This window comes from Lissotriton helveticus, chromosome 8, assembly GCF_964261635.1.
Source record: "Lissotriton helveticus chromosome 8, aLisHel1.1, whole genome shotgun sequence".
NCBI lineage: Eukaryota > Metazoa > Chordata > Amphibia > Caudata > Salamandridae > Lissotriton > Lissotriton helveticus.
The window spans coordinates 398,848,853-398,865,120 of record NC_136069.1 but is presented as its reverse complement, the minus strand read 5'-3'; the positions used below and the strand labels follow the sequence as shown (position 1 = coordinate 398,865,120).

The following is a 16,268-nucleotide window of genomic DNA, read 5'->3' as shown; positions in this document are numbered from 1 at the left end:
CAAAAAACCCTTCAGGGGATATTAGAGGTCACACTGTTAAAAAATGAGGTGCTGAAATCGCAAAAGGTTCATTTACAAAAGATTGAGGAGGAATTGCAAGGAATCATTGGGCAAATGCCTTCTATGATGAGACCTGTTTTAGACCCACAGTCGACAGAAAAGAACGGGGGTGCAGAAATAATAGAACCCCCACATAGTGCATATGTATCCAAATGCCCAATGTTGATAAAAAGAAGAGGAGGCAATTTGAGATACAGTCTATTGAGGCCGAGCGGTGTTTTAAAAAGAAAGTTATATAGAAAGAGAAAAGAATATGTAGGTAAAAAGGTAAATAAAAGGGAAAAGGTGGAAGAATCTAAATTAATAACAACCCCACGGAAAATTACACCTCTTAAGTATGTGAGAGAAGTGAATAAGAGAAAGCGCCTAAATACCAACGAAAGGGAAAGCGTAAGCAAGGGACCTAATAAGGAGCTACTAAAATTAAAACCTGTTTTAAAACCAACCAATTAGGGCTATAATATACAAAAACAGAAGAACCACAATCATGATAAAGTAGCCTAGGGGCAAGGGAAAATGGAAGTAAAAAGTAAACAAGGGGGGATTGGATGATAGAATCCCCTAAGATAGAAACGGAAACAGGATGTAATAGGTGGCTGTACTTCGAACCCGCTCAACCAGAAAAGAAGGGGAAAACAAACAAGAAAGCTTGTACCTTTAAATAGATCCCAACTCCTATACTCATTCGCAAAATGTCCAAGCCTGAGGGGTATTGGAACAAAAGATCTGAGACAGGTGGGATTTATAGAAAACATACAAGGAAAGGAAATCTCAAGAGTGCTAGTTTACTCAGATCTAGTAAGATTGGCAATCTGGAAAGCAGAGAGGGAGATACTGCAGGAGGGCATACGGTTAGTACCTGAGAAAGAACTAGAGGAAAATATCAACCCAGGCAGTGGCTTCCTAAACTGCCAAGCAGGGCTCGGTAAGAGACAGGTGAGGTTATGGGAGGAGAATGAAGGGGAGCAGGTAATCTGAATATAGTAGTAAATAAATCAGCTCTTGATAATTCTTGGGGTAATTGGAGTCAAAGAAGTAGCAACGCAGGCTCCTCTCAGTGGTATAAGGAAGGCATGGAAGAAGATGTTGGTTTAAGTGAGGTAGGATAGGATGATGGGGTGTCGCATAGCCTTAAGTTCATATCGTGGAATATAAATGGCCTTGGAGAGATGACAAAACAAGAAGCTATAAACAAGTTACCATAAAATGTGGGAATTTTGTGTCTGCAAGAAACTTGGCTATGCGACGAAACCCCAACTTTTGATGGGTTCATCCAGCTTAACCGACCAGCTAATAAAAAAAGGTTTGGGCGCCCAGCAGGAGGAATTATGACCCTCCTGTCTACGAAAGTTACAAAGAATGTGATAGTATTAAATGTAAAATGTAAATGGTTACTTGCATGTAGGTTATCCTTGCTGATCTTAAACAAAACATATGAAAATGTTACTGTTATAAATGTGTATATGCAATGGGGGGGACAACAAGGAATATGGAACTGAATTGGAGTATTTTAAAGAAGACCTTGACTTTTTATGGGAAAGGTGTGGGTCGGATACATTTTTTATCATGGAGGATTTTAATCACAAATTGTCCCCAAAGAAGGTAGATCTTTGGAATAGCGAAATTTTGGAGGCATATGAAATAAAACAAGCACGCTTTCTAGCCTGTGAACCTTCAAGCCAGGACATCGCATTAGGAAATTATCTAGGGACTAAGGGTCTGTTCTGTCTGAATGGAAGATTAGAAATGGATATCCCCGCACAGAAAACCTTTAAAGTAGTCAATCAAAATTGTCCAATAGATTATATGTTCATGTTTGCATGGAATTTTTCCCTCATAAAAGGATTTGAGATACTCCAAAGGGAAGGTAGCGATCACAACCCCCTGCAGTTGGAGTTGCAAGGGGGCGCCCCGTACCCCCGAGATGAAGTAATCCCACAGCAAATCGAGTACCCTAAAAGAGTGACCACCAGACTAACGGCTGAATATATAGAAAAATTAGGGAAGCTACAGCAGAAGGTAGTTTTGGGAGCATTAGGGGGGCAACATTTAGAATGGTATGAGGAAAAAAATAGATCAAGTGGTGCAATGCCTTAGAATTGAATTAACAAAAGATTAAATAAATAAACATCCACTAACAGTAAGACAACATAAATGGTTTTCTATGGAATGCCTAAAGAAAAAAAGATAGATAACGAAAGTAACTAGAAGTATTAAAGTAAAATATGATGGGATAAGACAACTTCATCTCAAAAAATTGAAAAGAGAATATAAAATGCTAATTACCACAGCAACAAGAGTGTATAAGGACAAATGCTGGGAAAATCTTCTGGAAGCTATTGAAACGAAGAATATACGACAGTTCTGGAAGCTGGTACAAACCGGTGCCGACCACATGGTGGGGGCAATGAACTGTGTAGTAGAGGTGGCTGCATGGGAGAAATATTTGAAGGAACTCTATAGCCCTCGTAGAGAACCAGACGAAGGAAGGCCTCAGCACTTTCAAGGGTTAATGAAGAATTAAAAGCAGACTTCACAGAAATTGATGTAAAAAATACAATAGTGAAACTAAAGCTAACCAGAGAAGCAGGCCCATATAACCTTCCAGCAATTATAATAAAAACCGAATTAAATTGGTGGGTGAGTTTTTATTCCCACGTGTTTTTGGCTATCCTTGAGTCAGGCAAAATACCTAAAAACTGGAAAGGGGCAGTAATAAGACTCATGCATAAAAAGGGTAATATGAATGCACCACAAAATTATAGATTAATTAACCTATTGGACTTAGGGGAAAAGGTGTTTGCGAAAATAGTGTTGCTTAGACTGAAGGACTGGCTGGAGCAGTTTTCGATCTTACCGGTGGAACAGGGGGGCTTTAAAGAAGGCCATTCTACGATCGATCACTGCTTTGCCCTGTGGGCAGTGGCTCGTAAGTCAGTTGAACGAAACGGTAAACTGTGCTGCTGTTTTGTAGACTTTCGAGCCACGTTTGATTCAGTCGGCAGGAACTGGAACCGAGAATGGACGGTAAGAAAGTACCCTGTCTATTGTAGGCAGACGATCTGGTGATAATGGACCGGACCAGACCAAAATTGGCCTCCAGAGGAAGCGAGATGCCTTCAGAGAGACATTTTTAACTATAAATATGGACAAAAAAAAATGTTATCCTTTGGGAAAAAGGATACCAGCTTCACTTGGTTTTTAGGAGACTTATAATTGGAAACAGTCAAGGAATATCGGTACCTTGGACTGTGGTTTGATAAAACTCTTAAGTGATGTACTCACCTTGAAGCACAGAAAGCTAAAGCCTTTGCATCAATCTGTGGGCTGAAAAAATTCAACCGAGACTATGGAGACATGTCCCACAAACTGTTACTAAAAGCTTTTAGCACGATGATACTTCCACAAGATCTCTATGGAGCAGAAATCCTTTTCTTAAGTGGTAAACGAGACTGGGATTTAGAGGAAGGGAAGTGTTTGAAAACATTGATGTCCCTACCACGCTCATCAATGATCCTGGGAATAAGAACCGAGATAGGTTCAACAGCCTGGAGCACACAGTCTCAAATACTTTCAATCAGATTTGAAAACGACTAGACATAGAATCAGTCCAGAAGGTATCCCAATGGTGCAGAAAGGAGATAGAATATAAAAGCCTAAAGTGGGCTAGGGAGGCAAGAAAGAAAGTTGTATTGGTTAGTGAGAATTTAAAGGTGCCAATCTGCCAGTCATCATTAAAGGTAGTTTTTACCAAGAGTGATCTTAGAAACCAAGGACAAGAAGTGTCTAAAAGAGCTGACTTAGAATATCTGAATAAGAAAAAATCTGTCCAATTCATGAGAGAATCATGGCTAAAGGAAAACAGGTTCCCTTATTTGGATATTCTACCTAATCTTAGATTTAGACAGGAGATTTTAAGATTAAAAATTGGCATTAATCCTTGGTTGATTAATGAAGAAGTAAAGGTGAAAATGTTAACTTGTGATGGATTATGTAAATGTGGGCTGGGCACTAAAGGTGACATAATGCACATTTTGCTAGACTGCCGAATATTATTAGACCAACGTAAACGATACCTCTGCCCAATATTTTTAAAATATGTCACAAGGCTACGGTCTCAAGCCGCAGCTTTACTTATAGAACTGCCTAATATCGAGATAGCAATTTCATTGGGTAATTACATGAAAGCAATTAAAAGCTCTCCTAGAGAGGCCTAGCTATCTTTTAAAGAGTTTCATCATCTGTTTTGATTTCTATGTCAGGTTTTATGGATTTTAGATACAAGAATTGATTGCGTTTTAGAGTTTGTATTAAGTTAGATATAAATTATATAAGGAGTTGGATTGCTTTTATCTGATAATTGGTATTTATTTCTCAGCTGACAGTGTATTAAATCCCTTGGTGTGTCGAGAATGTATAACCTGTGCAGTTTTAATAATTGTAATGGGCTTTGCTACTGTTTAAAGACCATGGTCTAAATAAACTTTGTCTTTGACTTGACTTGACTCACTTCATCCCAATTAGCAACCATTTATTACTACCAAAATTGGTAATGGATTCCAATTTCATTGTTTGCATTACTGCTAAGCACTGCCTTGCTACGCTCCTATAGTCAAACCTGCTGAACACTAAGTTACTCAGTCTTGAATGGAATGAGAGAATTGATTTCTTGAATCTAAAACAATCCGTATCAACCTGCAGTTACTCTGTGTTGGTTATGTATGATTAGTTTTCGTTAATGATTTGAATTGACTTGAGCCACAATGTTTCTGGACAAAGGGGTAACTTTGAAAGCACTGCTGAGGAAAGTAGAAGGTGTCCAAGTGATGGGTGCTGCATAAGTTTGGAAAGCACAGGACTTTCATTTTTGAGGACCTGAGCACAACGAAGGAGAATGCTTAGATGCCCATCAGGGCCAGCCGCCACTGCCTCTGCATTTTGATTCACACTCTTTTCTTGTCCCTCCTACACTGCTGCTCCTCACACTCTACCCTGTCTCAGTAATGTTCCTCTCCATGCCTGCCACTGCCTTCTCGCGACATACTGATCTCGTCCTCTTACTCTCTCATACTCTTCCTCACTTTACTCTCTCACTCTCTCTCACTGACTGTCTCTCTCACTGATTGACTCTCTCACTGACTAACTTACTGACTGACTCTCTCACTAACTGACTCTCTCACTGACTGACTAATTGACTACCTCTCTCACTCTCTCTTTCACTGACTAATTGACTAACTCTCTCACTGACTGTGACTAACTGACTGACTGACTCTCACATTCTCTCTCTCTCAGTTACTGACTAACTAACTAACTCTATCACTGACTGGCCGCCTAACTGACTGACTCTCTCACTGACTGTTATACAGGTACTATTTCCGTACCTTCACCCTCCTCTTATTTATGCCCCCATAACATAAAAAACCATAACAAGCAGCCATTGGGACAGGCAGATAGAGGTTGTCAGTATTAAAAGGACAAAAAATCTCAAGACATTATTTATTGTTAATACTTTTTTATTATGGTTGTTCAGTTGTACATAATGCTTTCTTGGTCATATATAAGGTAACAAAAATTCTTATGACACTTCTTTATTATAACTTTTCAGCATTCTGCAGACTTCTGTACAGCACTGCTTAAAGACATAGGCAAAATCAATATCTCTAGCTAAACACTTATAAGGTCCCAAAGACGAGACCTAACATAACAAGCAGCCATAACAAGCAGCCATTGGGACAGGCAGATAGAGGTTGTCAGTATTAAAAGGACAAAAAATCTCAAGACATTATTTATTGTTAATACTTTTTTATTATGGTTGTTCAGTTGTACATAATGCTTTCTTGGTCATATATAAGGTAACAAAAATGCTTATGACACTTCTTTATTATAACTTTTCAGCATTCTGCAGACTTCTGTACAGCACTGCTTAAAGACATAGGCAAAATAAATATCTCTAGCTAAACACTTATAAGGTCCCAAATACGAGACCTATTGGCTATGCCAATGCGTGTTCTACATGTAAGGCACCTCTAAGGTAGGCCCGAGTTGGCCCCATGGGCAGAATGCAGTGTAAGTGAAAGGTAGGAAATGTGGTGGTGTGTTTTACATGTCCTGATAGTGAAATACTACCCATTTTGTTTTTCACTATTACAAGGTCTATCTATCCCATAGGGTATCATTTGAGCAGCTGTGTAACATCTTTCAAGTGTAACTTTCAACTGGGAGGAGATAGTGATTTGGCATTTGGGTTCCCTGAACTCAGAATTTAAAACACATCTTTCTGTGAAGTTGGTTTTTAAATTGTGTATTTGAAAATGCCACTTTTAGAGAGTGGGACGTTTCTTGCTTTTCTGTGCCCCACCTGCCTTTGGACTCCACATCTGATTTAGACTGACATTTGGGGTGTTTGTACATTCGATTCGATTTCAAAAAACTTTATTCGAATTTTTGCAAATTCATAAAAGCAATACAGACAATCCCAGATAAAATAACATATTTACAGTAGTTAACAACAGCAATATAAAACCAGTTATGAATATGATTCTCAGATTTACTAAGGGTTCTCCACTGTTTTACGAACATGGGTAATAACTCTTAGAAAAGTGCTAGTGCGGAATATCAACTCTTCATTATTCAAAGTCAATAACATCAAATTGGATTCCACTAAAGAAAGTGGTCTGTGCTTTTTAAAATAGGGTGCTAAAAACCATTTAAAATATTTTTGATAAAATTTACAAAAGAAAAAGAAATGTAGATCAGTTTGCGGGCTGGTATCATCACATGGGCACACATTATTACCAGATTTCAAAAAAGTATAGCCTAGTGGGAAACATAATAGGAATCTTACAGTACCTGCCCTGAGGCGAAAGAGCAAAGATCTTTCCCACTTAGACATTGGAAGCGTAAGGTACAGAAGGATTGGTTGTATATACAGATCTTTACTCACATAAGCCTGGATTGTCGGTTTAGTAAACTCCCTTGCCAATCTTTCTTCTCTGTAGAGTGCGTATAATGCAGATTTTAAATCATTTTTATCCTTGGGTGTGATTTTACTAGGATCGTAGAAAAGGTGGCCTTTGAGTACGCTGCTTAATTTTTTAAACACTCCAGAGAGCCAAGGGATTGACATCCCTTTATCACAATTAAGGCAATCTCTTATGATGTCCTGGGTTAGACCAGCCATGTCATTTTTCCATATAGCAAGCCAGAACATTGCCGGTCTGGAGGCGATAAAATCTGATATATAATACAAATTCAATTCGCAATGGCAAATATATTCTGAGGAGGAAATAGGTGCTCCGAGGATTTTTCTACAGAAGCGGTTTTCCTCTGTCTGGATGCTTGGAGTTTTTCCCAGGCCCCAAATCTCTGCCCCGTAAGTAGCTACTGGTACACATTGTGATTTAAAAATGTTGTACATTCACTCTAGACAGTCACCCAAAAGGAGCTGAGCTGTGCCCTTCATATCCTGATGGCCCATCACCAGGTTATTGGGTCTTCCTGAGCTAGAGTGATGGGAGTAGTTGTCACTGACACCTGAATTGGGCTGTGACTGTCCTCACACAAAGCTGGCTCCACCCCCCTGAGGTGTTTCTGGAGCCAGGTCAGGGAAAGGCAGGGTCTAATGCACTACAAAGACTTTCCTTTGACATTTACCTACTTCACTGGCAGGAACTGGGATAAGTACTGTAGCTTGAAACCATAACTTCAGAACACTTCTGGACTAAGAGGAGATGCTGCAAGAAGAGCTGGAGAAGCTATTGGAGGGGAACTGCTACTCTGCTTGTTGCTTTGTTGTGCTGGCCTACTGCTTGCTGCTTCTGACTTGGGCAGTAAAAGGACTGGACTTTGCTTTCTGTATCCTGCTTGCCAAGGTTCTCCAAGGGCTTGTGTGTGCTTGCAGGGCCATCAAAGACTTCACCTGCAGCCCCTGAACTCCTCTGCTGGGAGTTCCGACCTGCCAAGTGGTGCCAATTCCAGCTCTGGGACCTTGGAGGTGGGCTTTGCTGCAAAGCACTGAAAAGACTCCATGCATCGATCTTCAGCGCCTGTTTTTCTCGCCGCAGTAACACCGTGCGGTTGAAAAACCAACGCTTCTCAGCAGTGTGGCCAAACAATCGATGCAGCGCCTGCCATGTGGCTGAAAGATTGCTTCAGCATGAGTCCCGAGCACTGTGTCACCTACGTCAAGTGGCACTCGCTCTGAATCCAATGCAGGCCCCATTGTGCGGCTGAAGAAATCGACGCATCACCTGCAAAGTGGCTGGCGAATCGACACAGCGCCTATTTCACTGCCACCTCATCAACCCAGCGCAGCCGGATTTTTGACGCATCACACCTGTGTGCCAAGTTCTTCATCGAAATTGCCCAGCAGTAATGAACTGAGACCTCTTGTCCGGAAACAGGCGCACCACCTGCCCTCCCAGTAAGGAACCAATACACCACCTCCCCTGACTATAAGGAAATGATGCATCGCCCCAGGCCTGCAAGCATTTCTCTTTATTTTCGGGCTGGGTGGCGCTGGTGCATGAATCCGTCTGAAAATTTTAAAAAACAAAGTGCGGTCTCCTGCGTTTTCTTTTCAAAGCCCCCGGGTGGACCAAATCCCAGCCACGGGGACTGCTACCCCTGGGGCTTCCTTTTTAATGTTTGGGGGTTCTCCAAGGCAGCCCCAAGGCCCGGGGACCACCACCCCGGGGCCTTTCTAAAATATTCACGGGGCACACGGTCCCGGGATCTGCCACACGCCGGGGCTTTCTTTTTAATGTGTGGGGGGCCTCCAAGGCTCCCCCAAGCCTGGAGTCCACCACACCCCGGGGCTTTTCTAAAATATTTGCGAGGCACTTGGTCCCCCGCAGCCCCAGGGACCACCACCCCCGGGGCTTGTTTTTTTAAAAATAAACCAGTGTGGGGGGCTCAAGCCCCCCCACGCCCCGGGGACTGCCACCTCCACGGGGCACTAATAATGCAAATGCGGGGCTCCGTCATGGACCCCGAGCTCCGGGGACCACCACCTACTAGGAGCTTTGCACTCGGAGGGAGGTGGCCACGCGACCCCCCTCCTGGAGCCCTTGGTGGCCTTGGGGACCGCCACCCCTCCAGGGCCAGCTCCTGCAGTGTCCCGAGGTGTCCACCCTAGGACACTGCTGTTTGCTATGACAGGGCGGGAGCATGGATCCCCCCGTCATAGCAAACTTGCTCTCACTCGCAAAATCCAAAGCAGATTGCTTTTCCACACAGGGAGCTGCATGTCAGCAACTCCCCATGTGAAAAAGCAATGCCGGCTCCCTCGTGTGGAAGAGCAATGCTGGCTCCCGCAGGAGGTGGGGAGCCGGCAGGACCGTTGGGAATTGGGGTCCCCCCCATGGTCCCCAATGGATAGGGCCGGCCCCTGGGATGGGGTCCCCAGGGGCATGAAATTGCTGAGGAGGGGGGGCCACGTGGCCCCATCCCAAAAATAATTTTTAAAAAAGGATGGCCGGCCCTGGGGGATGGGGTCCCCGGGGCTAGAAGTGGCCCGGGAGGGAACCACGCCCCCCCCCTCCCCTTTAAATAATACATTTAAAAAAAAACTGCATGCTGGCCCCTGGGAATAGGGTCCCCGGGGCTATAACTGGCCTGAGGAGGGGGGGCCACGCAGCCCCACTCCCCCAAAAAATTTTATAAATAAAAAGGGCGGCCAGGCCCCGGGGGATGGGGTCCCCGGGGCAATAAATGGCTTCTGCAGGGGGGGGGGCACGCAGCTGCCTCCTTTTTAAAAAAAAAAAAGAGGTCAGGCCCTGGGGGATGGGGTCCCCAGGGTCCTAAAAAAAGAAAAAGAAGGGGGGCCACAAAGCCCCCCTTCTAAAAAAAAAGGGGGCCTCGTGCTGGAGGCCCCACCCTCTCCCAGCAACACTCTGCAAACGCACCCTGTGGTCCGTTTTAAGTTGGGGAATTAATTCCCCTTCAATCCTGAGGGTTCCTGGGAGTCAACTAGCCCACCAGGTACCTCTGTTAAGTGCCACAGGGCTGTGTTACAGAAAGGTGGTCTGTGGCCACGCCCCTTTTTACACCTCTCTTCAACGCAGCTCTGTGGAGCTTACTGGAGATACCTGGTGGCTAGTTGGACCACAGGGACCCTCAGGATTTAAGAGGACTTAATCTCCCAGCTTAAAATGAGCCACATGTTGCGTTTGCACAGTGGGGAAGGAAGGGGCTGGGCCTAATGTGACAAGTGTGAAAACGCGGTCTGTGGCGGGTTTTAAATTGGGAGATTAAGTCCCCTTGTATCCTGAGGGTCCCTGGGGCCAACTAGCCCACCAGGTATTTTCAGTAAGAGCAACAGAGTTGCGTTGCAGAAAGGTTTAAAAAGTGGCATGGCCTTGGACCACCTCTGCTACAATCCCAAGAGCAGTACCTATGCACTCCAGCATTCCACTTGTCACTCCACTCTTCTAATCACCCTGTCAGCACGATGGGCCCGATTCACAGAACTAACTTAAGATAAAATCCTAAACTTACTACCATTTTGGTATTCACAGAAGGCACTTACTCATTTTGGTATTCAAAGAAGGCACTTACTCATTTCGGTATTTACAGAAGTTAGGACTCCTAACTTTAAGACTCCTAAATGCCTTCTGTGAATACCAAAAGTCTTAAAGTTAGGATTTTTCTCAGTTTACGAGTCCTAATTTTACCACTCCTAAACTGAGAAAAATCCTAACTTGAAGACTTTCGGTATTCGCAGAAGGTATTTAGGAGTCCTAAAGTTAGGACTCCTAACTTCTTTGAATACTGAAATGAGTAAGTGCCTTTTGTGAATACCGAAATGAGTAAGTGCCTTCTGTGAATACCAAAATGAGTAAATGCCTTCTGTGAATACCAAAATGGTAGTAAGTTTAGGATTTTGTCTTGAGTTCGTTCTGGGAATCGGGCCCTGTATGCTTATCCACTCACTGTGCCAATACCCAAGCACTTATAAATTCACCATGTAGAATCTATGCAGCATTCTAATCATCCAGTTACTAACCTTGTGTTTATGTAATGACCCAGGCACTAACAGATGTAGTGTTACAATCCCCTGAGTACTACTTATGCAGTCCAGTAATCTACCTGTCACTACCTATGAACTCCTCCAATCACTCAGCCAGCACAATGTACTTATCCAATCAGTCCGCCCAAACCCAAGCAGTTATAAATTCACCATGTACTCTCCTTACAATATTGTAATCATCCAGTCGCTACCCATGAACTGATTCAAAGGCCCAGGCACTAACACATGCACTGCTACGATCCCCACAGCACTACCCATGCAGTCAGCAATCCCTCTGTCACTCTCTGTGCACTCTTCTAATCATTCTGCCAGCACCATATACTTATATAATCTCTCTGCCAAAACCCTGGCACTTATAAATTCACTATGCTGTCTCCTTGCTGCACTCTAATCATCCAGTCACTACGCATGTACTCATGCAATGGCCAAGGCATTAACTCATGGAAAATACAGAGGAGGTCATGCTAATCACAGGGGTATCTCAATGCATATTGTTCCCTAGTGTATGTAGGTGTTTTCACTGTATTCTAAGTGTCTTTTAGCATAGCACTGGCTCTAGGCCTGGTTAGTCAGAGTCAGAGACCACCAGTACCCATCAGCAAGAAAGTTGGGGGCACAGGAGGACTTTCTGCTCCTCTGTTGGTTCTTTCTGCACATCTCTTGCTTCTTCCTGCACTTTTCTTCATCTTTCTGGACTTCTTTTGCCTCTTTCTGTGTTTGTCTTGCTTCTTTCTATGCTTTTCTTCCTCTTTCTTCACATGTCCTACCTTTGTAGGTATAGTGAGAAATTAGCGTTTAAAAAACCTTTGAAACTCACTAAAAAAGCCATAGGTTTCAGGGACGGTATAGTTAGAAATTAGCATTTAAAAAAACCTTAGAAATTCACTGAAAAAACCACAGGTGTCAGGGACGTTATAGTTAGTTGGACATTTCACTCATACAAAACCAGAGAAATTCGGCCATTATAGTTAGTTCAGCAAACTATAACTTGCGCACCCCCAATGCACTCATGACATGGTCAGTGACATCACTAATGTCATCACTGATGACATCTCAAATGACATCACTGATGACATCATCCATGCAATAATCTGATGCACCTCCTCATACCCTAATATAACCTTTGATACACCCACTCTAAAATACAGACTAACATTTTTTAAACCATAGACACACCAATACCAGTTAGTACATACCCACTCACTAATTCCTAGGTCCACACACACATCCACTCATTCACCCATACAGTCACTCATACATGCAGTCAACCATCAATACGGAATTATCATATGTACTCACATATCTATACAGACAATCACTCACCTCCACTCATCCATAGAGTTACTCACACACCTAGTCACTCATGCAAACAATCAATCACACTCCCATTTACTCACCTATACAGTTATACACACACCACATCATGTATTCAAACATATACTAACACATACTTACACTAATATACAATAACTAATACAAGCACACTCTGATCCAAACAGCCACGCTCACAATCACTCACTCTCACATATAGTTATTTATACACTCCAACACTCACATATACTGCCTTTCACATATGCAGTTACTCACACATGTACCACTGAGGCATCCATTCACTCACTCACACACCCATACACACACTTACCCACCCATACAGCCCTTCACAGATGCACTCTTGAACCCATACACCCAGTGAATCATCCACTTACACATCCATGCACAGAGTCACACACCCCACCGACTCACACAGACACTCAGGCACCCATACAGATACTCAGACAACCAATCAATAACCCAATGCATGTAACTGCTTACACACCAACTGACAAACTAAACTGTGTTAATGTCTGTATCAGTCACTAACCCATGCATTCAGTAAGACACATTTAATCACTCACTTATACAGTCGGTCACACAGCTACTAAATCATCCATCCAGACACTTATAGACCCACTCATTCTTCAATACTCCTTGGCATATATATAAAACATATTTAAACTTTATAGAAACACACAGTCACTGGATGATGTCATCAGTGGTGTTATCAGTGATGTCACTGACCATGTCATGAATGATGTAATATGTGACGTCATCAGCAGTGCATTGCGGGGGTGTGAGTTATAGTAGCTGAACTAACTATAACAGCCAAATTTCTCTGGTTTTGTACGAGCGAAATGTCCAACTAACTATAACGTCCCTGAAACATGTGTTTTTTCAGTGAATATATATATATGTGTGTGTACCCTATACGTCATGGCTTCAGGGTTTGCACTTACTAGAAATTTCCTTTATTTGTGTTTTTTAAGGTATTATAGTGATTGGGTAGTACAATATTTTAGTCCTCCAAATACCCTTTTCATAACTTCTTCAGATGTTGAAGGCAGTTTTGTCCAAATCAGACTCTGCTTTTGCCACTACAATGTAAAGTTTTGGTATTTTCTTTTTAACATCACCTGATTATGGCTGGGCAACTTGTTAATCACTTTGAGGCCTTGATTATGTTTCCTTATCTTCTTTGAAGTCAGCTTTTTAATAGCAAAAGTAATTTTGTGGTGTTTCGTATAAATTATAAATTACAGAAGCTGGGCCAATGCTGGGACCCACTGTGGCCCAGTTACTTTCTATAGTTCATCAAACTCTACTTCATTGAACTCTTTGAAATGTCTGTTGGGTGTAGGCATTGGGTCCACTCTGATAATGTGGATTTGGTTTCTAACACTCATTCAAAATATGTAAGTAGTGAAGAATATGATCCAATCATATTTGATGTGGTATCATCAGCTTGTTCTGTTTAATACTGTGTGGAAACAAGTTTGAGTTCCACTGTGCCTGGGGCTGTTAGCAACTTTGGTGATTCACACTTCTGATGCTCGTTTGATTAAGTCTAAAGCATATCTGTTTTCATGACTGTCTATCTGTATGCTAAAGTCAGTGATAAGCAGATTTCAAGGTGCTAGGTAAGTTTCTCAACTAAGAATTTGGAGCTGAACCTTGTAGGTGATAGACAGTTGTGATGATGCTGGAGCTGTTAAAATAGAGTGTGCATCTTGCTATAAACATTTTAGATGATGAATAAGATGTAGAGTATCTTTCTTTATAAGTCATAACTGAAAATGTAGCATGTTTCCAGTCTGGAGATATGTTTGCTTGCCCAGAAACAGTGACTGCTTCTACTTCTTTGAATCATTTTTCTTTCATTGGGCCCAAATATGGAGCCACTTTGGTTCTTCTGAGGTCGATTAGCATGGTGATCCTAATCTGTCTTTGGTGGAGTAGGGTTGTTTTGGTAGGAGCAGATGTTTGAGGAGGAGACAACATGGATCTGATGCATTGTGTTTAAAAGTGATTTGTGATGTGTTCACAGTGACAGTTGGGTAGTGCATGGAGGTTTACTGCTAGAGTTTCAGAAGGGACATGCTGTTCTAGTAAGTGTGAATTGCTGGGGGTGTATTTTTTATAGTAAATTTGGGTTGTTGGATTACGTTTATTCTGCCTTGAATGCATTTGTGGATGTAGGAAAGACAAATGTTATTGATGTGAATTTGTTTGGCTTTAGATGATCTGTGGTGCAGATTTTAGTAGAGGTAGAATGAGGTACATTGAATGATTACACTTTCCAGAAGTTAGCATCTTATTGGGAATCTGGGAGTGACAATTTGTGTAGTTTATCAAATGTTCCATGAAGCCACACTTTATAACAGTATTCTGATTTTTTTCTTGAGATGGGTTATGATATTGTGCCAAATTTACCAGAGAACAATTTTGATAGCTAAACCTTTGTTTCAGAACTGCAAGAGGTAAGGAATTATTAAGGAGATTACTTTTTACATCCACCCATTCATGTTAGAGCTAGTACGTTTGTTGCATGCCTTTATTTTGTGAAGGTTTAATTATAATATGAAATGCAATGTATGTTTCTATTGTAGACTAATTCTTATATTTGAATGCATTCATCCTTAGTGTTGATGCTTTTGCATTTGCAGGATTTATTTGGGGTGAAATAAAACAGATGTGGGACGGTGGATTTCAAGATTACATTCATGACTGGTGGAACCTAATGGATTTTGTAATGAATTCCTTATACTTGGCAACAATCTCTTTAAAAATAGTTGCCTCTGTAAAGGTACAGTAATACCTAAATACCTATTGTATTGTGGACTTTATGAGTAAGGGTGATTTTGTTAACTGACCTATGTGTTGATTTTTGTTTCCAACTCATTCAAATGCCGACTATACATTAATAAACACATCTGCATGCATTAAACTGTGTGTTTCTTCGTATGAACTGTTCTACTGCCAAATCTGTTTTTGAAGCAGAGTATTCTTTTTCATTGGTGTATTATTAATTGGGAAATCTAAACCATGTCCACTTGTCTCTACACTTGTCAGTCCTGTTATTACCCTCTCATAAATGTAGCACACAAACATCCATCCCACCTAATTCTTATTTCACAGTCTTTTTCAGAAACAGAATACATAAATATTCGAAAATCATTCCTAATGTCTGCCAAATGTCTGAAGAAAAACTGGTAATAACACTTATATTATTGCCAGGTGTGCAATATCTCAATTATGGTTATTTTGTGGATGGATTATGTAAACGTAGGGACTCATTTACAAATATTTCACACAATTTAGCTAGCTATGCTAAACTGCGTTGGATGAACGTTGACGAGCAAGGCAGCACAATATCTACAGTCAAATGGCACTGTTTCTTTCTCTCAATGCGCTGGCACTCTTTGAGCCTGACTTGCACCATGCACACTCTGTTGCTCCATAGTGCAAAGCTGTGAGCTTTATGTTTAGTATAGGTTTTATACTGGGAGGGCATCCTTCCAGAACAAAATCACATTGCTAGACTAACTTTAAAACTTTTTATGTATAGGAGGTGTTTTGTACAATACAGTACACACGCAGTGTGGGAAAATTTAGGAGAAATTAAAACATTTATCCTTTTAACGCCTGCCTCAAGAAGGCATTATTTTTTGGTGCATAGTTTTGTCTGCCATTGTTAGTAGATAGGGATTTGCATCAAAAAACCATGGGTGGTTGCATGGGAATGCCAACAATGTCCCCTCAGCTCAGCTCTCGCTATACAATGAAATAATGTGATTTCTCCCTTCCTGTGAAGGCCTCCTGGGGCATGGCTTCAGAATAAAATGAAGTTGGACGAAGTTGGTTA

At 41.8% G+C, this 16,268-nt stretch overlaps 1 protein-coding gene across 2 annotated transcripts in view; it reads left to right on the top strand.

The window, feature by feature from the left end:
• TRPC4 (transient receptor potential cation channel subfamily C member 4) overlaps nucleotides 1-16,268 on the top strand; it is a 1,462,580-nt gene that overhangs the window by 1,228,720 nt on the left and 217,592 nt on the right. For both annotated transcript variants that reach the window (XM_078657230.1, XM_078657231.1), the window contains exon 6: nucleotides 15,070-15,209. In XM_078657230.1, coding sequence (XP_078513356.1) covers nucleotides 15,070-15,209 — 140 coding nt within the window. The remainder of the gene's footprint in view (nucleotides 1-15,069; nucleotides 15,210-16,268) is intronic.